Source organism: Muscardinus avellanarius, assembly GCF_963383645.1.
Source record: "Muscardinus avellanarius genome assembly, chromosome: 2".
Lineage (NCBI taxonomy): Eukaryota > Metazoa > Chordata > Mammalia > Rodentia > Gliridae > Muscardinus > Muscardinus avellanarius.
The window spans coordinates 57,620,642-57,645,762 of NC_137787.1; the positions used below are offsets into that span (position 1 = coordinate 57,620,642).

The 25,121-nt window shown below is 41.0% G+C and overlaps 1 protein-coding gene across 1 annotated transcript in view; it reads left to right on the forward strand.

The window, feature by feature from the left end:
- TTN (titin) overlaps positions 1-25,121 on the forward strand; it is a gene marked incomplete at both ends in the record, with an annotated part of 282,804 nt that overhangs the window by 69,465 nt on the left and 188,218 nt on the right. Inside the window, 43 exon segments of the mRNA XM_080689373.1 lie at positions 2,194-2,757; positions 3,287-3,568; positions 3,669-3,947; positions 4,359-4,637; positions 4,735-5,013; positions 5,127-5,414; positions 5,528-5,806; positions 5,901-6,182; positions 6,274-6,552; positions 6,670-6,948; positions 7,050-7,328; positions 7,452-7,739; positions 7,860-8,138; positions 8,270-8,551; positions 8,652-8,930; positions 9,048-9,326; positions 9,439-9,717; positions 9,814-10,101; positions 10,350-10,628; positions 10,822-11,103; positions 12,150-12,428; positions 12,561-12,839; positions 13,600-13,878; positions 13,994-14,281; positions 14,440-14,718; positions 14,826-15,104; positions 15,213-15,491; positions 15,601-15,888; positions 16,011-16,298; positions 16,861-17,142; positions 17,435-17,713; positions 17,833-18,114; positions 18,230-18,508; positions 18,603-18,890; positions 19,073-19,351; positions 19,447-19,725; positions 19,824-20,102; positions 20,246-20,533; positions 20,677-20,964; positions 22,737-23,018; positions 23,223-23,501; positions 24,300-24,581; positions 24,694-24,972. Coding sequence (XP_080545499.1) covers positions 2,194-2,757; positions 3,287-3,568; positions 3,669-3,947; positions 4,359-4,637; positions 4,735-5,013; positions 5,127-5,414; positions 5,528-5,806; positions 5,901-6,182; positions 6,274-6,552; positions 6,670-6,948; positions 7,050-7,328; positions 7,452-7,739; positions 7,860-8,138; positions 8,270-8,551; positions 8,652-8,930; positions 9,048-9,326; positions 9,439-9,717; positions 9,814-10,101; positions 10,350-10,628; positions 10,822-11,103; positions 12,150-12,428; positions 12,561-12,839; positions 13,600-13,878; positions 13,994-14,281; positions 14,440-14,718; positions 14,826-15,104; positions 15,213-15,491; positions 15,601-15,888; positions 16,011-16,298; positions 16,861-17,142; positions 17,435-17,713; positions 17,833-18,114; positions 18,230-18,508; positions 18,603-18,890; positions 19,073-19,351; positions 19,447-19,725; positions 19,824-20,102; positions 20,246-20,533; positions 20,677-20,964; positions 22,737-23,018; positions 23,223-23,501; positions 24,300-24,581; positions 24,694-24,972 — 12,387 coding nt within the window.

Genomic DNA, 25,121 nt, shown 5'->3' on the forward strand with positions numbered 1-25,121 from the left:
GAACCTAGCTCAGCCTTAGTATCAAACATTTGGGGATACTTTAGTGCTACTCAAAAAAAGAATGGTGTCAATGTATTTAATAATTTGGAATCAAATTCCCAATTAAGAAAAAAATCAAAAACTGAAAAACACTAGCTATAGGATTAAAATGAACACATCCTAATGTAAGAAAGAGGCTAATACAGGACTACAAACAAGGATTCTCATCCCAGATGTTACACCTAAACTAAAAACGAAAGCTAGGTGTGGTGGTGTGTGTCTATAATCCCAGTACTTGGTAGGCTGAGCAGGAGGATCACAGGTTCAAGGACAGCCTCAGCAACCTAGTGAAAGACTGTTGAAAATATAAATAAATAAATAAATAAATAAATAAATAATCAAGCCATGTGTAGTGGTGCACACTTGTAATCCCAGTACTTGGAAGGCTTAGGTAGGAGAATCACAGGTTCATGGCTAGCCTCAGCAACTTAGACCCTTCTTCAAAATAAAGAATAAAAAATAGGGCTGGGGATGTAGCTTGGAGGTAAAATGCTCCTGGGTTCAATCTCCAGTACCACAAAAATTAATTAAGACTGGGAGTGTAGGTCAGAAGTAGAATGTCCTGGGTTTAATCCCCAGTACAAAGTAGTAAATAAAAGAACAACTACACAAACATTTTGTTCTCAATTTCCTAACTTACACATAGGGTTAATTTCAAGTGTCAACACTCATGAAATGTCTGCATCCACTCATTAGAAAAAATAAATAAAAGCCAGGCATGATGGTGTACATTTGTAATCCCAGAATTTGGGAGCATTTGGGAGGTACAGACTGGAGGATTGTAGTTTGCGGACAGCCTCAGCCAGCTAATGAGGCCCTTTGCAACTCAGTGAGGCCTGGTTTCAAAATAAAGAATAAAATGTAGGGCATGGGGTATAGCTCAGAAGTTGAATGCCCCTGGGTTCCATCCCCAGATCCACCGGAAGAAAGAAAGAAAGAAAGAAAGAAAGAAAGAAAGAAAGAAAGAAAGAAAGAAAGAAAGAAAGAAAGAAAGAAAGAAAGAAAGAAAGAAGAAGTAAAGAAAAAAATAAAGGAAGGAAGGAAGGAAGGAAAAAAGAAAGGGAGGAAGGAAGGAAGGAAAGAAAGAAAAGAAAAGAAAGTAGCTTGCCTTTTTTCTTTCTCTTCCGCTTTCTTCCTGTCAAGAGAAAGTGAATTATGGTTTGAGGGCAGGGTCAACATCACTGTCAAGTATTGCACTTACTGTCAGAGGAGAATACTGTCCTTGGGTCTTTTTCATTGAGAAAATCAGGAGGAAGGACAAATGCAGCACATCCTTTTGCTATGAAAGAGTCAGGGTTCTCTGAAGCTTCTTCTCTGCAGCCTGTTTACATGTCAGAATATCTCTGAAATCCTGACACTCAGCCCACAGTGATCAGCCAGTGACTTTTACTCTGTGTTCAAATGTCTCCACACCACCAAGTATGTGGCATTATTATGAAAGATACGTTTGACTGTCCCTTCACCCAGATTAGGCTAGTTCAGTAATGAGACTAAATTAGTCCTGCACAACAGTAAGAGGAAAGGACGAAGAAGAGAAGGGGTTTTTCTCTTAATCAGAGAGGTTCCTAAAGGCTTATTTCAGAATGCAAAGTGGGAAATTACTTCTATTAAATATTTTTACAACTTGAACATGGCTTAGGGGATATATTCAAAGTTAAGCCACTTAAGAATTTTCTGGCATTTAGTAGAGGGTTTAAAGACTTTACACAACTACTTCAGTATTCTTATCTCTTAATAGTCCTACTCTTCAGGAAAGTCAAGTACATTTTATCTTCTTACATAGTCTTCTAATTTGCAAATTTAAAGCATCAGATAAATTGCTTATCAAATCATTCAAGCTATTAATAAAGCCACTATAATGGACAAAGTTTTAGCAATGTTGCTTCATAAAGGAATATTGTTTTGTTTTTTATTTTCCTTTGGTAGAGACAAAGTAACATCTCACTCTTCTATGAAGAACATGCGTTTCTCATCCCTTATTTCTCATCCCTTTCTTTTGACAAATCTTTTGGTCTTAATGTGTTACCCTGCCATTAAGAATGTCTCATGTCCCTCTAAAGATTTAGCTTGTATCTCTTCTCTGTCTCAGAACATATCATTACAGTAAGAGCCTTGGTGAGGACTACATGTAATGCCGGAAATTTTCTTTTTCAGAGGCCTATCCACCGACCTTTCTCTCCAGACCTAAGTCCATTACCACTTTTGTGGGTAAGGCAGCCAAGTTCCTCTGCACAGTGGCAGGAACTCCTGTGATCGAAACCATTTGGCAGAAAGATGGGGCTGCTCTCTCACCATCACCCAACTGCAAGATTTCAGATGTAGAAAACAAACACAGTTTAGAACTCTTAAATCTTACCATTCAAGACAGGGGAGTCTACTCTTGTAAGGCTTCTAACAAGTTCGGGGCAGACATCTGCCAAGCAGAGTTGATCATAATCGACAAACCGCATTTCATTAAGGAATTAGAGCCCGTGCAATCGGCTATCAATAAGAAGGTTCACCTGGAGTGCCAAGTAGACGAAGATAGGAAAGTCACAGTTACGTGGAACAAAGATGGGCAAAAACTCCCCCCTGGGAAAGATTATAAGATCTATTTTGAAGATAAAATAGCCTCACTCGAGATTCCTCTAGCCAAACTCAAAGATTCTGGAACCTATGCGTGTACAGCTTCCAATGAGGCAGGGAGCAGCTCCTCTTCAGCAGCTGTCATCGTCAGAGGTAAGACTCTAAACATTCATTGGTCACTTCCTCCTCTAAATAAACAAATAAATAAAAAAGGCCTCCGTAGAAAAATGGTGGTCAAACAATGCAGTCTGCTCAATTTGTATTAAGATAATTCCATTCAGCAAATATTTGGGTCTGGGAAAGTTCTAGCATTGTTTGGCTTTATTTTTTTAATCTTCTTCAGAATTTACCTACTCTTGTTCTTTTAAAATTGTCTGCCACTAACAAAAAATGCTTACATTTCTTCTAAGAACTTGGTGTCTCAGCAGTTCTTAACTTTTTTATATAAAATTTCTCTTGGTATAGATAATGCTTTGCTTGTTTTTTTTTTTTTTTAATCCAGAGAGTAGGGAAATGTGTGGGAATGATGGAAAGCTATTGATTGTACCTTTTTTTTTTTTTAGAAATTTCACAAAGATATTTTCTGTGTGCTCTGTGCTTGTGTAGTGTGTGTCTGCTTTTCTTCGCTGAAGTGTATGCTTCAGGTCTCTCTTCCTTTTTCTTTTTTGTAAACTTCATGTAGAGCCACCGTCCTTTGTGAAGAAGGTGGATCCCTCTTATTTAATGCTCCCGGGTGAATCAGCGCGTCTCCATTGCAAACTGAAGGGTTCACCTGTGATCCAGGTGACTTGGTTTAAAAACAACAAAGAACTTAGTGAGAGTAACACAGTCCGAATGTCTCTTGTGAACTCCGAGGCTGTCCTCGACATCACAGATGTCAAAGTGGAAGACAGCGGCACTTACTCGTGCGAAGCAACGAACGACGTGGGCAGCGATAGCTGCAGTACTGAAATAGTTATAAAAGGTTTGTTTACTGAGTTACAGTCCCTCATTTTTCTGGAAACATGTATTCTTCTCACCTGCTTGTAGCACATGACTTATACGATGCTTTCCTGCTTTTGTAGAACCTCCTTCTTTCATCAAAGCTCTTGAGCCCGCAGACATAGTGAGAGGAACAAATGCTCTGCTTCAGTGTGAAATCTCGGGCACAGGACCATTTGAAATTAGCTGGTTTAAGGATAAGAAGCAAATTCGAAGCAGTAAAAAATACAGGCTGTTTTCTCAGAAGTCTTTTGTGTCTCTGGAGATCTTTTCTTTCAATAGTGCAGATGTTGGTGAATATGAGTGTGTCGTTGCTAATGAAGTTGGGAAGTGCGGCTGCAGCGCGACACACTTATTAAAAGGTTAGTGTGTGAAAACCTGGTCTCTACCCGATGAGTTGTCCAAAGAGCTTTCTTAACCCATGGAAGGAAAACTGGCGCCTTTTTCTCTTACTTATCCTTTAAATTTTGTCTTATTTTGGTTTGACCTGGGGCCTGGGAAACTAAGTCATAAGCTTTCACCCAATCTTTATCTAAATAGTTTGTGACAACAAAAAGGAATTGCATAATTGGCCAAATAATAATATTTATCTTCTGTCTCTTGGATGCAATTGTTAGTCCTTGTTGAATTTTCTTTCTTCTTCTAATTAGCCAGCACTATGAAATAGTAGCACTAGACAAGATAACTATAACCTAGATAAAACTCTTACGTAGAGCTGATGCTGAGTGTGTTTGGAAATTGATAAGTTTTGTACGCTCTCTTTCTTTAACTAGAACCACCAACTTTTGTCAAGAAAGTAGATGATTTTACTGCCCTAGCAGGACAAACTGTTACCTTGCAAGCTGCCGTGAGGGGGTCAGAACCCATTTCTGTCACATGGATGAAAGGACAAGAGGTCATTAAAGAAGATGGAAAAATCAAAATGAGTTTTTCCAGTGGTGTGGCAGTCTTAATAATCCCTGATGTTCAGATTAGTTTTGGTGGCAAATACACATGCCTGGCTGAAAATGAAGCTGGAAGCCAAACATCTGTGGGAGAACTCATAGTTAAAGGTTCGTGTAGGGAGATGTTAACTCTTTTTTACCTGTTCCGTTTAAAGTAAAACCCTAACTCATACTTGGGAGCCCTAACTGTGTAATACCGTTGTAGAACCTGCCAAAATCATTGAGCGAGCAGAACTGATCCAGGTGACAGCAGGAGACCCAGCCACCCTGGAGTACACAGTCACAGGCACCCCAGAACTCAAGCCCAAATGGTACAAAGATGGGAGACCTTTGGTTGCCAGTAAAAAGTATCGAATAAGTTTTAAAAACAATGTTGCCCAACTCAAGTTTTATTCGGCTGAACTGCATGACAGTGGCCAATACACATTTGAGATTTCCAACGAAGTGGGTAGCAGTTCCTGCGAGACAACATTCACAGTATTAGGTCAGTATTTTTAGGAAATTATGTGTCTCTTTAAAAGCCCAACAAATGGCTGAAAATCAAGTACTAAGTGCTTTCCTATATTGATTCCATTTTCCTTCTTATGCCACAAACAGATCGTGACATTGCTCCGTTTTTTACCAAACCCTTACGCAACGTGGATAGTGTGGTTAGTGGTTCCTGCAGGCTGGACTGCAAAATCGCTGGCTCGCTCCCCATGAGGGTGTCCTGGTTTAAGGACGGTAAAGAGATAGCCTCTTCTGAAAAATACAGAATAGCATTTGTGGAAGGCACAGCCTCCTTGGAGATCAGCAGAGTAGACCTGAACGATGCAGGAAATTTCACTTGTCGAGCTACAAATTCCGTGGGAAGCAAAGACAGCAGCGGAGCCCTGATTGTGCAAGGTTCGCTAGAGTCTTTACATTTCACTCAACCCTACAGACTATGTGCAATTTCAGTCTTCTTCCCTTAGATCCCACCTCTTAACTCTTTGAAATTCTTTCTTATACCTCTTCAGAACCACCCAGTTTTGTAACTAAACCAGGATCCAGGGATGTGCTGCCTGGCACAGCAGTTTGCCTGAAGAGTACTTTCCAAGGGTCTACTCCTCTCACTATCAGATGGTTTAAGGGTGACAAAGAGCTGGTTTCTGGTGGAAGTTGCTATATCACCAAAGAAGCTTTAGAGAGTTCCCTGGAACTCTATGCAGTAAAAACCTCCGATTCAGGCACATACACCTGCAAAGTCAACAATGTGGCCGGAAGCGTGGAGTGCAGTGCAAACTTGTTTGTAAAAGGTTTGCATCACATTCTCTGCATCTTTGTGTTTCTTTGTTATATAAGCTCCTTCCTCTTTCTTGCATTTCTTAATAAATTCCTTGCCTTCCACAGAACCTGCCACCTTCACTGAAAAGTTAGAGCCATCCCAGCTGTTAAAGAAGGGCGATGCCACCCAGCTAGCCTGCAAAGTAACTGGCACACCACCAATTAAAATAACGTGGTTTGCAAATGATAGAGAAATTAAGGAGAGCAGCAAACACAAAATGTCTTTCGTGGAGTCCACCGCAGTTCTGAGGCTCACAGATATTGCCATTGAAGACAGTGGTGAATATATGTGTGAAGCTCAAAATGAGGCTGGCAGCGACCACTGCAGTAGCATTGTGATAGTCAAAGGTTCGTGTTCCCTTGGTCCCTGTGTTGCCAGAGTGTGTCCCGTAGCACGAATCCCTCCCCATTAACTCACACCGTGCCTTTTCTACTGTAGAGTCACCTTACTTTACCAAGGAATTTAAGCCGATTGAAGTGTTGAAGGAGTATGATGTCATGCTGCTGGCTGAGGTGGCAGGCACACCTCCCTTCGAGATCACTTGGTTCAAAGACAACACAACCCTGCGAAGTGGCAGGAAATACAAAACTTTCATTCAGGATCAGCTGGTTAGCCTGCAGGTCCTCAAGTTTGTAGCTGCCGATGCTGGTGAATACCAGTGTCGGGTGACCAACGAGGTGGGCAGCAGCACCTGCAGCGCCAGGGTGACTCTGAGAGGTTAGTGTCAGTTCACACGATGGACTGGCTCTTATATAGAGTCAGCCCTTAAAAGAAAAATCAAAGAGCCAGGTTAGTCCTGAAGCTGGTATTGATTGAGAATTCTTCTTCTATTAGAACCCCCGTCTTTTGTAAAGAAGATTGAGAGCACCAGCTCCCTCCGAGGAGGCACTGCTGCCTTCCAAGCCACTCTGAAGGGCTCCTTGCCGATCACGGTGACTTGGCTAAAAGACAACGATGAAATCACTGAAGATGATAACATAAGGATGACCTTTGAGAACAACGTGGCCAGTCTGTACCTCAGTGGCATTGAAGTCAAGCATGATGGGAAATATGTCTGTCAGGCCAAAAATGATGCAGGGATACAAAGGTGTTCTGGCTTACTCTCAGTGAAAGGTTGGTGCAGAACATTTTCCCTGGGTTTGAGGAAGCAAGGCAGATGCCAGCCTTTTAGCAGACCTGCTCACAACCCGCACCTATCACTTTGTTTTCTACAGAACCTGCAACAATTACAGAGGAGGCTGTGTCCATCGATGTCACCCAAGGAGACCCAGCCACATTGCAAGTTAAATTTTCAGGGACTAAGGAGATTACAGCCAGATGGTTTAAAGATGGTCAAGAGCTGACCCTGGGCCCAAAATATAAAATCAGTGTCACTGATACGGTCTCCATACTGAAGATCATTTCTACAGAAAAGAAAGATAGCGGGCAATATACATTTGAGGTCCAGAATGATGTTGGGAGAAGCAGTTGCAAAGCTAACATTAATGTTTTAGGTTGGTATTGCTTTTCCATAGAGCAGAACTAGCTCATTTTGTGATCTTTCCTCTTTTACAAATTACAAGAAAAAAACAAATCAACAGATTAACCTCTTTTTTTTTTCCTTTTGTATTGGATAGATCTTATTATTCCTCCTTCCTTCACGAAAAAGCTGAAGAAAATGGACAGCATTAAAGGGTCTTTCATTGACTTAGAATGCATAGTGGCTGGGTCACATCCCATCAGCATCCAGTGGTTCAAAGATGACCAAGAAATATCAGCTAGTGACAAGTACAAATTCTCTTTTCATGACAACACTGCCTTCTTGGAAATCAGCCAGCTGGAAGGTCCAGATAGTGGGACGTACACTTGTACTGCCACCAATAAGGCAGGACACAATCAGTGCAGTGGCCATCTGACAGTCAAAGGTTGGCAACTTTTACCTCCACCTGTGGAGAATGTACTGCTCTTTTGGTTCGTAATTCTTTATTGCTTTGTTCTAAAATAAATCTTGCTCTCTCCTTTTGCTTCTTTCTCTTTCACCCCAGAACCCCCTTACTTTGTGGAAAAGCCACAGTCACAAGATGTCAATCCCAGTACAAGGGTTCAATTAAAGGCACTTGTGGGTGGCACCACACCCATGACAATCAAATGGTTTAAAGATAACAAAGAGTTGCACCCGGGGGCAGCTCGCTCGGTCTGGAAGGATGACACCTCCACCATTCTAGAGCTCTTCTCAGCCAAGGCTGCCGACTCTGGGACCTACATCTGCCAGCTAAGCAATGATGTTGGCATAGCAACCAGTAAAGCCACCCTTTTTGTAAAAGGTCTGGTCTCTATATCTCTTCATTTTATTACTTGTCTAGATTTTCTTGGGGGGAGGGAAGGAAGCCGTTTTGCTTGTTAGACTTTGTTTTTAAAAATGTTCAACATCATACTTTTTCCCTGACATCTTTAGAACCTCCTCAGTTCATTAAGAAGCCCAGTCCAGTGTTGGTGCTGAGGAATGGACAATCGACGACGTTTGAATGCCAGATAACAGGCACTCCAGAAATCAGAGTTTCTTGGTATCTCGATGGGAATGAAGTAACCGATGTTAGGAAACATGGTATTTCCTTCTCGGATGGTTTAGCCACTTTCCAGATTTCTGATGCCAGAGTAGAAAATAGCGGGACTTACGTCTGCGAGGCTCGAAATGACGCGGGCACCTCTAGCTGCAGCATTGAACTAAAAGTGAAAGGTTCGTTACTGGAATCTGCTTTCCATTTTGGCTGTGCCTCCTGGTGGGCCCAGGGCTTCCCTTGAGTAAGCTACTCTCTGTCTTCCTTTTGAATCTGTAGAACCTCCCACCTTTATCAGGGAGCTGAAGCCCATGGAAGTAGTGAAAGACAGTGACGTGGAGCTGGAGTGTGAAGTTACGGGAACAGCTCCCTTCAAAGTCACTTGGCTGAAGAATAACAAGGAGATTCGAAGCGGCAAGAAATATACTCTGACTGACAAAGTGTCCGTGTTTGGCCTCCATATAACCAGGTGTGACCCTTCAGACACTGGTGAATACCAGTGCATTATCACCAATGAAGGTGGCAGCTGCTCCTGCAGTACCAGGGTCGCCCTGAAAGGTCAGTTTTCCATGAGAAGCAGACTGCCGAATAGAACCTCTGAATGCTCTTTAATTCTCTCATGATGAGTAGGAGTTAAAACCTACCTCTTCTCTCCACTCTCTCATTTAATCACAGAACCACCATCGTTCACCAAGAAGATAGAAAATGTGACCACTGTCTTGAAGAGTTCCGCCACTTTTCAGGGTACCGTGGCAGGCTCTCCCCCGATTTCTATAACCTGGCTAAAGGATGACCAGATTCTGGATGAAGATGATAACATTCACATTTCATTCATGAACAGTGTGGCCACGCTTCAAATCAGAAGTGTGGATAATGGACACAGTGGTAGATACACATGTCAAGCAAAGAACGAGTCAGGAGTTGAGAAGTGTTATGCTTTCCTGTTAGTGCAAGGTTTGTGAGCTGTTCTTTTTCAACAGTTGTACGTGGAGACAAGTTCATAAGCACACCTTAGTTCTAGTGCAATTATCAATGTAACACATCCGTATTTCTATTCTTACTGCAGAACCTGCTCAAATCATAGAGAAAGCTAAATCAGTGGATGTTACTGAGAAAGACCCAGTGACCTTGGAGTGTGTTGTGGCCGGGACACCAGAACTCAAAGTGAAGTGGCTTAAAGATGGGAAACAAATTGTACCCAGCAGATACTTTTCAATGAGTTTTGAAAATAATGTGGCCAGTTTTAGGATTCAGTCAGTAATGAAGCAAGACAGTGGTCAGTATACTTTCAAGGTGGAGAATGACTTTGGAAGCAGTAGCTGTGATGCCTACCTTAGAGTCCTAGGTGTGTACCTTAGCTTGTCATCTTTCCTTATATTATGTCCTTTGTAAACAAAGAGCAGTAGATTAATGGATATATTTTGCTGTTTGCATTGGACAGATCAAGATATTCCTCCATCCTTCACCAAAAAATTAACCAAAATGGATAAAGTTCTGGGCTCTTCTATTCACATGGAGTGCAAGGTTTCTGGCTCACTTCCTATTAGTGCTCAGTGGTTCAAAGATGGAAAAGAAATATCTACAAGTGCAAAATACAGACTTGTATGTCACGAGAACACAGTGTCACTGGAAGTTAATAATCTGGAATTAGAAGATACTGCAAATTATACGTGCAAGGTGTCGAACGTAGCAGGGGATGATGCCTGTAGTGGTATCTTAACTGTGAAAGGTTAGAATCTCTTAACTTCTTCTTGATTCTTCTTTGCAAATGCCTTTCAAATGTATTACTCTTCTTACTCTTTTATTTAAAGGTAAAAATTTCAATAAGTCTGTTTCTTTATAGACATATCCATTGAATTCAAAAAAGTATTCAGCCATTACCTCTTTTCAGAAGTGTTTTCTTATATAACCATTCAATTGCCAAAATAATCTAACTGCAGTAAATATAATTGAATGTGTCTCTCTTAAAACCTATAGAACCACCAAGCTTCCTAGTGAAACCTGAGCGACAACAAGCCATACCTGATTCTACGGTGGAATTTAAAGCAGTACTAAAAGGAACACCACCATTTAAAATAAAATGGTTTAAGGATGATGTGGAACTTGCCTCTGGACCGAAATGTTTCATTGGCTTGGAAGGGTCAACTAGCTTCTTAAATCTCTACTCAGTGGATTCTTCCAAGACTGGACAGTATACTTGCCAAGTTACCAATGATGTTGGTAGCGACTCTTGTACTACAGTGTTGCTTGTGACAGGTGTGCAAGTTTCTCTTATGTTTCTGTCTGACCCATGGCTCTGTCTCTTTCTGCGCTGTGTTACAATGCACTCTAACCCAGTAGCCTGGATTCGCCACATGTTCATCATATTTCTCTTCCCCACATACTTCCTAACTTAACTTTTGCTGTTCATTTCTGTTCCTTCATAATCTTCTCTTTCCTAACTCTCTAGAACCACCAAAGTTTGTAAAGAAATTAGAAGCATCCAAAATAGTGAAAGCAGGTGACTCTGCCAGACTTGAATGCAAGATAACTGGATCCCCAGAAATCCGTGTTGTGTGGTACAGAAACGAACATGAACTGCCAGCCAGTGATAAATACCAAATGACTTTCATCGATTCAGTGGCCGTTATTCAGATGAACAACCTGGGTACTGAGGACAGTGGAGATTTCATTTGTGAGGCTCAGAATCCTGCTGGCAGCACAAGCTGCAGTACTAAGGTCATAGTAAAAGGTAGAAATCTCATCCTTACACTCATATTCGTTGAAACTCATCTTCTCCCCTACATATCACAGCTCTTCATTCTTTATTGCTATTTAAGTTTTTACTTCTGATTATGAACTATTTTCCTATGCAACTATTATCTTCCTTAATAGTTATAACTTCTTCTTAAGTTTGTCTACATGTAATTAGTCATTTTGAGATTTTTTTCTTGTTGTTCTAATGCTGGAATTCTGATCACCTCAACACATTAGCCAAGCACCAAATTTCACATTTCAGAAATGCACAAAAATTTTAAATAGGCACTTAAAATTAGTCTACTGACTTTAATCATTACATGCAAATGCATTACATACAAATACATTACATGCTCACCATAGTGTATATCATCATAATAAGAAAAATGTGCTACTATATGCAATGAGTAAGCACTATAGTTTTTAACATTAAGTTTTTAACAAAGGATATGTTTCCTTTTTCTCAAGAAGCAATTTCTATTTTTAAAAATACAACTAAACCTTGATGCAAACAATGCTGGTATTTTCTGCTTCTATTTTCCAATACTTTTTGTCACAAAGCCTAAATTTTTCATCTTTATGGCAATTCTTGTAGTAACCATTTGCTGAAATGGAAGACTAGATTGCAGCTGTTGTAGTGACTTCCAGATATCTCAGGTGTAAAGCATGTGCACAACACAATTTGTTCCCAAAGTCAGAATTCCAGACTTTACCAAATCACATTTATTAGTATACTTATTTGCAATTTTTGTATCAATCTTTGTAGCCCAGGATTATTAGTAAGGCAGAGTAGACAGGATGCTGAACGGCTCCCTCATAACGTCTATGATCTTTATGGATCTGTACCCATTAGTTGATTATCTTATAAGGTTAGTTGCTTCTCTGATGTTTTTATTCCTCAGAATAAAATAGATAAAAGTAAAAAAGATACTACTTCCCCATTATAGTATTTTAAGCCTTCCTTCTAATTTAAAACAAAGAACTAAAAGCTTTTTAGTCTACAAAACAGCCTCATTCATGAGCTATTCTTATTTTTTACAGAACCACCCGTTTTTAGCAGCTTCCCTCCTGTAGTAGAAACCCTTAAAAATACTGAAGTTAGTCTTGAATGTGAACTTTCGGGGACACCACCCTTTGAGGTGGTGTGGTACAAAGACAAGCGGCAACTCCGAAGCAGCAAGAAGTATAAGATTGCATCTAAAAACTTCCATGCAAGTATTCATGTTCTTAACGTTGAGTCCTCAGACATCGGTGAATACCACTGCAAAGCACAGAATGAAGTGGGCAGTGATACTTGCATTTGTACTATAAAATTAAAAGGTAAGGGTATTTCCTGCAAATGGCAGAAATATCAGGAATGTGCAGATTACTCTTAATTTCTGTCTCTGTCGTCTCTCTTCCATTATTTGGACAAATCTTTTCAACAATCTCCACCCATCTCTTTCTGTTCAGAACCTCCAAGATTTATTTCCAAACTGACCAGCCTCACCGTGGTAGCTGGTGAGCCCGCCGAGTTACAGGCATCCATAGAAGGTGCCCAGCCAATTTCTGTCCAGTGGCTTAAAGAGAAAGAAGTGATTCGAGAAAGTGAAAACATCAGAATCACATTTGTGGACAATGTTGCCACTCTGCAGTTGGCCAAAGCAGAGCCAGCTGATGCTGGAAAGTACATCTGCCAGATCAAGAACGATGGTGGGATGAGGGAGAATATGGCCACACTGACTGTCCTAGGTTGGTACAGCCATCCCCCCAGGGAAACTGGTACCAAATGCTGGAATGACTTGCAATCAAAGTCTCTTTTTCTGACTTTCTTCTAGAATTATCTTGGTCCTGACCTAGTTGGAAGGCTTAGGGAAAGAACTAATTGATCTTTCAAATATTCTATTTATATGATTCCAACAAAACTATCTATCTGTTTTATTACATATATACTACTTTTCGTGATGGATTATCAAATATAATCTTAACTACCTTTTGTTGAAGCATGAGACCATTTGGAGCCTAGAATTGTGTTGTAAGAAAATTTGGCTCAAAAGTACTAGTCGTTAAATCTAACAAGAACTTCAAAGATCAACATTGTATAATAGGAAATATTTATACTTTTATCTTTGGGTGTGTTAAATTTCGGTTTAGGTATTATTTGGATAATTTTTTCAAAATATTGCCTTTAGTGCCTTAATATAGAACAAAAGTATCTAGCAACTCATAAAAACAGGTAACACCTGCTCTAAAAAAAAGAGTCAAGTGCAAATCAATGCACATTGTTTAATGTACGTTGCCTAAATGGTTTTGGAGTCAACTAGCACACAAACATATATTGCCTAACAATAATTTCACAATTGCGTGTAATTATGGAATATCATTCGAAAGTCAAGGGAAAGGGAAACCTAACATAACCATTTCCTTGGGAGAGAGGATCTTAGTGAATGTGATAGCAGAGGTATAGTAAAGATCCCAGACTTTGACAGATGGGTGTCACGTTGTATTTCAGAGCCTGCAGTCATTGTGGAGAAGGCAGGACCGATGACAGTGACTGTGGGAGAGACATGTACTCTGGAGTGTAAGGTGGCTGGTACACCTGAACTCTCGGTTGAATGGTATAAGGATGGAAAGCTGTTGACCAGCAGCCAAAAGCACAAATTTAGCTTCTACAACAAAATCTCTTCCTTAAAGATCCTCTCTGTTGAAAGGCAAGATGCAGGCACATACACTTTCCAGGTTCAAAACAATGTTGGAAAAAGCAGCTGCACCGCTGTGGTCGATGTTTCAGGTTAGTTCTGGTATTTTCTTCTGGTTGCTTACGCAAATTCCCTTTACTGGTTTTTCTTCTTGAAAGTCTCCAATTCTTTCAAATCATGACAACTGTCTTGCCTTTCCTCATGCAGACCGAATGGTTCCTCCATCCTTCACACGCAGACTGAAAGACACTGGTGGGGTCCTGGGTACCTCTTGCATCTTGGAATGCAAAGTAGCTGGATCATCGCCTATCTCTGTTGCCTGGTTTCATGAGAAAACTAAGATTGTCAGTGGAGCAAAGTATCAAACCACATTTTCAGATAACGTCTGCACGTTGCAGTTGAATTCTCTGGACTCATCGGACATGGGCAATTACACATGTGTGGCTGCTAATGTCGCTGGTTCTGATGAATGTCGTGCAGTGTTGACTGTCCAAGGTCAGTGTTAGACAGTCAACTTTGTATGAAATTTCTTACATATTCCTCTTTGGGTCCACATCCAGATTGATGTACATTCAGGAGTTTTTTTAATTTTGACCCAAAATTTCAACTAAAGCTGAAGCTTACAGGATCTTTTGTCTTCCATGCCTATGTAGAGCCACCCTCTTTTGTGAAAGAACCTGAACCTGTGGAAATACTACCAGGCAAAAATGTAACCTTCACGAGTGTTATTAGAGGAACCCCCCCATTCAAGGTCGGCTGGTTCAGAGGTGCCAGGGAACTGGTGAAAGGAGACAGGTGCAACATCTATTTTGAAGATACTGTGGCAGAACTGGAATTGTTCAGTATTGACACATCTCAGAGCGGGGAGTACACCTGTGTGGTTTCTAACAATGCTGGCCAGGCATCCTGCACTACACGCCTCTTTGTAAAAGGTTTGCTCAAATACATTCACTCTTCTTGCTTTCTGTATACTGACATTTTTGTGGGTTTTTTTTAAAACATTTGTTTTGTTTAACTTCTATGTTTTGTTACTTATCAGAGCCAGCCACCTTTGTGAAAAAGTTAAGTGATCACTCTGTAGAACCGGGGCAGTCTATAATTCTGGAGAGCACCTACACAGGAACACTTCCAATTTCAGTCACCTGGAAAAAAGATGGTGTTAGCATAGCGCCATCTGAAAGATGCAACGTAGTCACAACAGAGAAAACTTGCATCCTGGAAATCGTGAGCAGCACAAAAAAAGATGCAGGACAGTATTCTTGTGTGATCGAAAATGAGGCAGGAAGGGATGTTTGTGAAGCTCTGGTTTCCACGTTAGGTGCGTTGTCTTATTCGTTCTTAAGTGGTTTACATTCATCTAACATGAAACATGGCTTATTTGGCTTTCTTTTATTGCATTTGCTGATTGTGATCCTTTCTTCTTTAGAACCACCTTATTTTGTAACGGAACTGGAACCTCTGGAGGCATCAGTGGGAGATTCGGTTTCTTTGCAATGTCAAGTTGCCGGAACTCCAGAAATTACAGTGTCTTGGTACAAAGGAGATACCAAGTTACGGTCAACTCCTGAATATAGGACCTACTTCACAAACAATGTAGCCACACTCGTCTTTAATAAAGTAAATATCAATGACAGTGGGGAGTACACATGTAAAGCAGAAAATAGTATAGGAACTGCTTCTTCTACAACCGTCTTCAGAATTCAAGGTGATGATATTTTAGAGATTCAGAAATGTCTATCCTTTTTTAACTCATCTTTATAAGAAAATTTTCATTTCAACTACTCATGCCTCAAGTATTACTTGTCTTCCTACAGAGCGCCAGCTCCCACCTTCCTTTGCAAGACAGTTAAAGGACAATGAACAAACAGTTGGGCTGCCTGTTACACTCACTTGTCGTCTAAATGGCTCCGCACCCATCCAAGTGTGCTGGTATAGAGATGGGGTGCTTTTAAGAGATGATGAAAATCTACAGACATCATTTGTAGATAATGTGGCAACTTTAAAAATTTTGCAAACTGACTTGAGTCACTCTGGCCAGTATTCTTGCTCAGCTTCCAATCCGCTTGGTACAGCATCTTCAAGTGCTAGACTGACAGTCAGAGGTTTGTTTCCAAGTCAATCTTTCTCTTTGAAACCCATGACTCACTCTTTCATATTTCAATCTAGAAATTTCCAACAGAAAAAAAGCACAAAAATACATGTTGCTTTTCTTCTCATCTTCTAGAACCTAAGAAATCTCCCTTCTTTGACATCAAGCCTGTGTCAATAGATGTTATTGCTGGAGAAAGTGCTGATTTTGAGTGTCATGTTACTGGGGCTCAACCAATGCGAATCACATGGTCAAAGGATAACAAGGAGATCCGTCCCGGGGGAAACTACACAATCACATGTGTAGGCAACACCCCCCATCTGAGAATTCTTAAAGTAGGCAAAGGAGACTCTGGTCAGTACACTTGCCAAGCAACCAATGATGTTGGCAAAGACATGTGTTCAGCTCAACTCAGTGTAAAAGGTATCATTACAGGGAATTCGCCAATATTTGTTCTTTATGTTTATGTAATTGTGTTTTTAAAGTTCTCTTAGTTTTAAATGTTTGAGATAAACTAACTGGGTCATGTTGGAATTTCTGTATTAGTGTTAGCTGCATCATTAACCAAAGTTCTGTTTACTTTTTATATTGTTCTTTAAGTGAGTGTATTTCTAAGTATAGCTCTACCAATGAGTATTATTCATCTGACCTGTTGTTTCAAACATCCACCCCCCTTTTCACTCCTTCCTATTATATGACATTTAGATTTATGATTACTAAATTTTGATCAAATGCAGCTATTAATATATTAACCAGTATGCTTTAGCTTATCTATCTAGACTACGATGTGTCAACTAAATTCTCTATTAAAATATTAAAAGATGATTTAATAAAAAGATTAACTTATTTCACCACAAAATGATTAGAGAGTATCTTCTTAATATGAAAGCCGGCTTAAATATAAACTTAAGGCATCTTCAACTACAAAGATAAGCTATTTTCACACATACATATTTCTTCCTAACTTTCCCTTTTGATTTAATAGAACCTCCAAAGTTTGTTAAGAAATTAGAAGCATCAAAAGTTGCAAAGCAGGGAGAATCCATCCAACTGGAATGTAAAATAAGTGGTTCCCCAGAAATCAAAGTTATGTGGTTCCGAAATGACAGTGAACTTCATGAGAGTTGGAAATACAACATGTCATTCATTAACTCCGTGGCACTGCTCACCATCAATGAAGCCAGTGCTGAGGACAGCGGGGACTACATCTGCGAGGCCCATAATGGTGTAGGTGACGCAAGCTGCAGCACAGCGCTGACAGTCAAAGGTTAGACATACCCCAGCCCTTCCTCCCTACCTTCTTTCCTCCTCTGCTTTGGGTTCCTTCTCAGCAGTGTTCTGAGATCCCAAATTAAAAGGGTGCTTGCTATCCTGCAACTCTTCAACTAGTTTTTATGAATTGCCATTTCTTATCTCAGCCTGTCTTGTCATTTGGTCAGACCAATCACTCTTAATAATCCTATCTTCATAGGAAATATTTCTAGATTCTAGAAACCAGGGATGTCTTTTAATTTTGGCAAGCAGACGTTCTCAATGCTCATCCTTCTGTCTTCTGGTAGCACCTCCTGTCTTCGTCCAGAAGCCTTCTCCAGTAGGAGCCCTTCAGGGTTCAGATGTGATCCTCCAATGTGAAATTTCTGGAACACCCCCATTTGAAGTAGTGTGGGTTAAAGATCGAAAACAAGTTCGAAGCAGCAAGAAATTTAAAATTACTTCGAAAAACTTTGATGCAAGTCTTCACATCCTTCATCTGGAAGCCTCTGACGTCGGGGAGTATCACTGCAAAGCTACTAACGAGGTGGGAAGTGACACCTGTGTCTGCACCGTCAAGTTCAAAGGTGTGTATCCCTGGGTACAAGACCTAGGCTTCGCCCTTTCATATCTTCTTGCCTGACTGATAATTCGTTTGATGCGATGCTCATTTTATTCTCCCCCATCCACAAATTTCTTTCATCAGAACCTCCACGATTTGTGAAAAAGCTAAGTGACACGTCAACCCTCATTGGGGAAGCTGTTGAGTTGCGTGCTGTGGTGGAAGGCTTCCAGCCAATTTCTGTTGTCTGGCTGAGAGATAAAGGTGAAGTCATCAGAGAGAGCGAAAACGTCAGGATCTCGTTCACTGACAACATTGCAACTCTTCAGCTGGGGAGCCCAGAAGCATCTAATTCTGGGAAATATGTGTGCCAAATCAAGAACGATGCTGGAATGAGAGAATGTTCTGCAGTCTTGACCGTACTAGGTTAGTAGCAAAGTCCAGCCTGAAAAAAGCATTAATTGACCTGTCATCATATTCTGCAAATATTTCTCTTATCTCGTGTGACTTCACTTTCAGTGCAATATGCTTCTTTTTATAGAACCAGCCAGAATCGTAGAGAAGCCAGAACCCATGACCGTCACCACTGGAAATCCTTTTGCTTTAGAGTGTGTAGTGGCTGGAACGCCAGAACTTTCAGCCAAGTGGTTCAAAGATGGAAGAGAATTATCTGCAGACAGCAAACATCACATTACATTTGTCAGGAAAGTGGCTTCCCTTAAAATCCCCTGTGCAGAAATGAGTGACAAGGGGTTATACAGCTTCGAAGTGAAAAACAGTGTTGGCAAAAGCAACTGTACTGTGTCTGTCCATGTTTCAGGTGAGTAAATAAGCTGCTTATAAATGTACCAGTTTTTCCTGGAGAAGAAAAACAAAGTGCCCCTCTAAATGGGACACTATCTTTCTTCATACAGATCGCATTGTGCCTCCTTCCTTCATCCGCAAGCTGAAAGACACCAACGCCGCCCTGGGTTCCTCGGTGGTTTTGGAGTGCAGAGTCTCTGGCTCTGCCCCCATTTCAGTTGGCTGGTTTCAGGATGGAAATGAGATTGTTAGTGGGCCCAAATGTCAGTCCAGCTTTTCAGAAAACGTCTGCACTTTGAATCTGAGCTTGCTGGAGCCCTCCGATACTGGCACATACACATGTGTCGCTGCCAATGTAGCTGGTTCTGATGAGTGCTCCGCCTTTTTGACTGTCCAAGGTCAGTGTGAAGGACGAGTGCTGCTTCTCCGTCTCCTGCCTCTATCCTCAGCTTAATACCTGCCTTGGGAATCTCTTTAGCTATCTTCACTTTTAGTTCCCTTTTCTTTAAGGAGCAAACACACTTCTGACTTGGATTTTTTTCTCTTCCTCTCCCTCTCCCTCATCTCCTGGGATATCTAGAACCGCCTTCCTTTGAGCAAACCCCTGACTCTGCAGAAGTTTTGCCTGGGACGAGCCTCACATTCACCAGCATCATTAGAGGCACACCTCCATTCAAGGTGAAGTGGTTTAAAGGCAGTAGGGAACTGGTGTCTGGGGAGTCCTGCACCATCTCTCTGGAAGATTTCATCACAGAGCTGGAGTTGTTAGAGGTGGAGCCCTCCCAGAGCGGAGACTATTCCTGCCTGGTTACTAATGATGCAGGCAGTGCTTCCTGCACTACCCATCTTTTTGTGAAAGGTTTGCTCTTTTCTCCAATTCTTGTGTCTTTCTGCAAATTTTCCAAGTTTTCGTTTGAAGCTGTAATATTACCTTCCACGTTTTTCTCCTTCTAGAACCAGCCACGTTTGTGAAAAGATTGGCTGATTTCAGTGTGGAGACAGGAAACCCCATTGTTTTGGAGGCCACATTCACTGGCACACCGCCCATCTCAGTGAGCTGGATGAAGAACGAATACCCTCTTGCACAGTCTAAGAATTGCAGTGTTACCATGACAGAAAAATCTACAATACTGGAAATCCTTGAGAGCACAGTAGAGGATTATGCACAATACAGTTGCCTCATAGAAAATGAGGCCGGACAAGATATTTGTGATGCCTTAGTTTCTGTCCTGGGTGTGTTGAAAGTTACCTCTTTTTGTTCTTTCCTCTTTCTTTTATAACATCTTCTTTAGCATGATTGGGTTGATTGATTACCATTCTTTGTACCTTAGAACCACCTTATTTTATTGAACCTCTGGAACATGTGGAAGCAACCATTGGCGAGCCTACAACTCTACAGTGTAAAGTGGAGGGAACCCCGGAAATTAGAATTTCTTGGTATAAAGAACATACAAAACTACGGTCCGCTCCTGCATATAAAATGCATTTCAAGAATAATGTTGCTTCCCTGGTCATCAACAAAGTGGATCAGAGTGATGTGGGAGAATATACTTGCAAGGCAGAAAACAGTGTGGGGGCAGTTGCTTCTTCAGCTGTGCTTGTTATCAAAGGTGATGATGGTTTTGTTTTACAGTCTTGCTATGTGTTGACAGATGTGTTCCCTTAAGAATATCAGAATGTCAATGGATTGAGATATGTTGGTGATGACGTTTTTCTCTCTTGTAAATAAGGATTATCTGTAACTTCTTTACAGAGCGCAAACTTCCACCTTCCTTTGCGAGAAAACTAAAAGACGTTCAGGAGACTCTTGGCTTCCCTGTTGCATTCGAATGTCGCATCAATGGCTCAGAACCTCTCCAGGTGTCTTGGTACAAGGATGGGGTACTTTTGAAAGATGATTCTAACTTGCAAACATCTTTTGTTCATAACGTAGCAACTCTCCAGATTTTGCAAACTGACCTGAGCCATGTTGGTCAGTACAATTGCTCAGCTTCTAATCCTCTAGGAACTGCCTCTTCTAGTGCCAAGCTCATTCTATTAGGTGAGTAGTGCATCACATCACCTTCTTCATTACAAAGCAACTTCACTGCTTCTGGCCACCAGGTGACTGGTGCCGCTTAGTTTCTGCTCCAAGTCTAGGAGCAAGGAAACTAAAACCATCATGTGGATCTTCATTCTTTTCAGAGCATGAAGTGCCTCCTTTCTTTGATCTGAAACCTGTATCAGTTGACCTTGCTCTTGGAGAAAGTGGTTCTTTTAAATGTCATGTTACTGGTACTGCACCGATCAAAATCACCTGGGCCAAAGATAACCGAGAGATTCGCCCTGGAGGCAACTACAAGATGACTTTGGTGGAAAATACTGCCACTCTGACTGTTCTCAAAGTAGCCAAAGGTGATGCTGGACAATACACTTGCTACGCAAGCAACGTCGCTGGAAAAGACTCTTGCTCTGCTCAGCTGGGTGTGCAAGGTACTTGCTAGAGTGAAGGACCAAGATCGATTTCACATTTCAATGTCTAAAAATATAGGAGGGTAATGTGCTAGAAAACTATTATTAGGACCATGGTCTAGTGATTACAAATGATTAAATGGGGCCTGGAAGAGTGCTCAGTGGTAGAGTGCTTTCCTAACATGCGTGAGGTTCTGGGTTTGATCTCTAACAGAGAAGAAGAGAGGGAGAAGGAAGGGGAGAGGGAGAGAGAGAAAGATAGACATAGAAATGGAGAGAGGAAGAGAAAGAGAAGAGTAGGGCAGAGGGAGGAGAGAGAGATCAGAGAACAAAAGGAAGAGATTGAGGGAGGAGGGAAAGAAAAAAGGGAGAGATAAAAAAAAAAGAAATGACCAAATGGGAGGGAAGGGTCAAACGGATCAAGAGCCTTTTAAATTGGATATTTTTTTCATACTTTTATTGGTACATTATAGTTTCACATCATAATGAAATTGAAAACATTTTAAAAATTTATTTTAAAAATATAAAACTGATAAAACATGGACCTAAAATATCTTTTCAAAGTCTACAAATTGAAACTAGGAAGAGAATAAACCAAAAAAAAAAAATTTTTTTTTTTTGCAGTACTGGAGATGGAACCCAGGGACATTCTACCTCCAAGCTACACCCCCAGCCTAATTTTTTATTCTTTATCTTGAAACAGGGTCTCACTGAGTTGCAAAGGACCTCACTAAGTAACTGAGGCTGTCTGCAAACCATGATCTTCCTTTCTCAGCCTCCCAAATGCTGGGATTACAAGCATGTGCCACCGTGCCCAGCTAAACAAAAATTTTTTATAAAATTGCAAGAAAATTCTAGTCAAATTATCAAGCCCTTCAAAAGGAATCCAGATTAACTTCTGAAAGAAGGAAAGATTAACTTCTGAAAGAAGGAGAGATTAACTTCTGAAAGAAGGTCAACTTCTTTCTTTCTGCTGTAGCCTTGCTTAATTCACAGTGGCAGTCTTGAGGCTGAGGAGGGAAAACATCAATATCTGAAATCATGGGGGACAGCCATGCTGCCATTGTCAGAAATTAAATACTTAGTGAATCCTGGTCTGACTCATTAGAGGATATTTAAGGTTTTTTTGTGGTAGTAATTTACAAATACCTTGAAAGTTAAATAGAATTAGCTTTAGCAGCGCATTTATGCTATGACACATAAAGCTAATTATTTTTTACCTCACTAAGCTTGAATATCTTGCTTCAGTTAGTGATGGAAGCATTGTTCTCACCTACTTTAAAAGGAAGTTATGAAGGCCAAGGAAATGTCTATGTATAAGAGGTGATGGTACTTTAAAAATGTTAAGATACTGAACCCCTGTTGCTCTGGCTCTTATTGGTGCCTAACTGACATCTTTGTGGCCTTGGAAAGTAGACAGTCTTCCTTTGGTTCACACACAGGAGATGCTCAAGCTCCCTTCTCCCCTGTGCACCTCAGAGGGCTTCCATGCCGTTGCCTCTGATCTGAGCACTAGATCACCTCTTCTTTTGCTGGGAAGAGGATTACACAATAGACAGTGATGTCTTCTTCTCCGTCCTTTAGCCATACGTGACATGGGTACTCCAAAGTGTAAACACTTACTTTCTAGACATTCTCTTTGGTCTTTACTTAATTCTTCTTCTTTGAACTGCAGTGAGTTCATTTTCTGGAACGAGAGGCTTCTCTGACAGAGAATCTTTTTTCACCTCATCTTTAATTATTATTGTGTCATTCCCATCCCTTACCTTGGGTTTTTTCTTTTGGTTCCATAGAACCACCCAGGTTCATTAAGAAGCTAGAACCTTCGAGAATCGTGAAGCAGGACGAATCCACAAGATATGAATGCAAAATAGGTGGCTCTCCAGAAATCAAGGTCTTATGGTACAAAGACGAGACTGAAATTCAAGAGAGTAGCAAGTTCAGAATGTCCTTTGCTGACTCGGTGGCCGTGTTGGAAATTCACGGGCTCAGTGTGGAAGACAGCGGAGACTACACTTGTGAGGCCCACAACGCGGCCGGCAGCGCCAGCAGTAGCACTTCCCTGAAAGTCAAAGGTCAGACCTTCCTCCACCTTCAATCCCAGCCTTCCTCATTCTGCTCAACTCTCCATCGATGTAGTAAAGTTGTTCTGGGATACCATAAAAAGTCAGAGGGGATGTTTTCTCTCTTCTGATAGAGTGAAAGACTGAGTCTCACCTTTAACTCTATACTCACCTAATCCCTCCTAATTTTCCTTTTTTTTTTTTCTTCAATTTTAGAACCACCCATTTTCCGCAAAAAGCCTCATCCTGTGGAGACACTAAAAGGGACGGACGTTCACCTTGAATGTGAGCTTCAGGGTACTCCCCCATTTCTAGTGTCTTGGCATAAAGACAAGAGAGAGCTTAGGAGTGGCAAGAAGTACAAGATTATGTCTGAGAACTTCCTGACGAGCATCCACATCCTGAACGTGGACACCGCAGACACTGGGGAGTATCAGTGTAAAGCCACAAACGACGTGGGGAGTGACACTTGCACTGGTTCTATCACTCTGAAAGGTTAGATAAACTTCCTTCTCTCTGCTTCCCATCTTCTTTCTAGTTTTAATACCCCCTTCACTAGCTTTTTGTGGTCTTAGGACTAGCAGTCTATTCTACTTTCCCCTGTATACACTCTTATTTAGTATGCTTCCTTTTTATTATTTTATTGGGGGGGGAGAGTACTGGGTATCAAACTCAGTGGCATTCTACTTCCAAGCTTTATCCTAAGTCTTTGTTTGCTTTTGTTTTTGAAACAGGGTCTTGCTAGGCTGATAAAAGTCTCACTAAATTGCTGAGGCTGGGCTCAAATTCGCAATCCTGCTGTCACAGCCTCTCAAGTACTGGGATTACAGTGTGTGCCAATTTTGCCAATCAATTTCAACTGGATTTAGAAAGCTAGATAAGACATTCAACTTTTTTTCAACTTGATATAAACTCTTGGTATTTCTTAGTCCCAACCACCCAAAATGCCTTTTATTTAAGGAATGAAAGTAACATATCACCACTAGTTTGATTCCTAGAATTCATAATTTGGAGAAAATACTATCAGCCAGGCATGGTGGCGTACGCTTGTAATCCCAGTAGGAAAGGCTGAGACAGGAGGATCGCACAGGTTCAAGGCCAGCCTCAGCTACTGAGTGAGGCTCTCAGCAACTTAGTGAGACCCTGTTTCCAGAGTATAAATATGCCTGGGAGCATAGCCCAAAGGTAGAAAAGCCCCTGGGTTACACCCCCAGTACCACCAAAAAAAAAAAAAATACTATCAGTCTCATGCATTTTAAGACCCTGGATTGCCTCTTTCTTTTTTTTAATCAGCACCACCAAGATTTGTGAAGAAGCTCAGTGATACATCTACTATTGCTGGTAAAGAAGTCCAGCTGCAGACAACTATTGAAGGCGCTGAGCCAATTTCAGTGGCGTGGTTCAAAGATAAGGGGGAAATGGTCCGAGAAGGTGACAACATATGGATTTCATATTCAGAAAATATTGCAACTCTACAGTTTTCAAGAACAGAACCAGCGAATGCTGGGAAATACACCTGTCAGATCAAAAATGACGCTGGGATGCAAGAGTGTTCCGCCACGCTGTCTGTTCTTGGTTAGTACAAACAGGATGCTATCATGAACAACAGGCACACACTTACCTGGATCTGTGTTTTATTTCATTTTTCAATTTTTTAAAATGTAGTATAATTTCCATCTCATTTCAGAGCCTGCAGCAATCGTGGAAAAGCCAGAATCCATCAAAGTCACCGCAGGCGACACCTGTACCTTGGAGTGTACCGTCACTGGCACACCTGAACTCAACACTAAGTGGTTTAAGGATGGAAAAGAGCTGACAAGTGACAGCAAATACAAAATAAGCTTCTTCAACAAAGTATCTGGCCTTAAGATTATCAACGTGGCCCCCAGTGACAGCGGGGTATACAGTTTTGAGGTACAAAATTCTGTTGGCAAAGATAGCTGCACAGCCTCAGTTCAAGTCTCAGGTAGGTTTGTTGGTTGGGCTTTCATTCGTCATTTTAGTAACGCGGCTCCTGATTTGCATACATCTACATGTGGAAATAGTGTCATCTTCTACAACATAACATGAGTCTGACATCTTCTAACTCAGTGAGACCAGAAGTAGCATACCTAC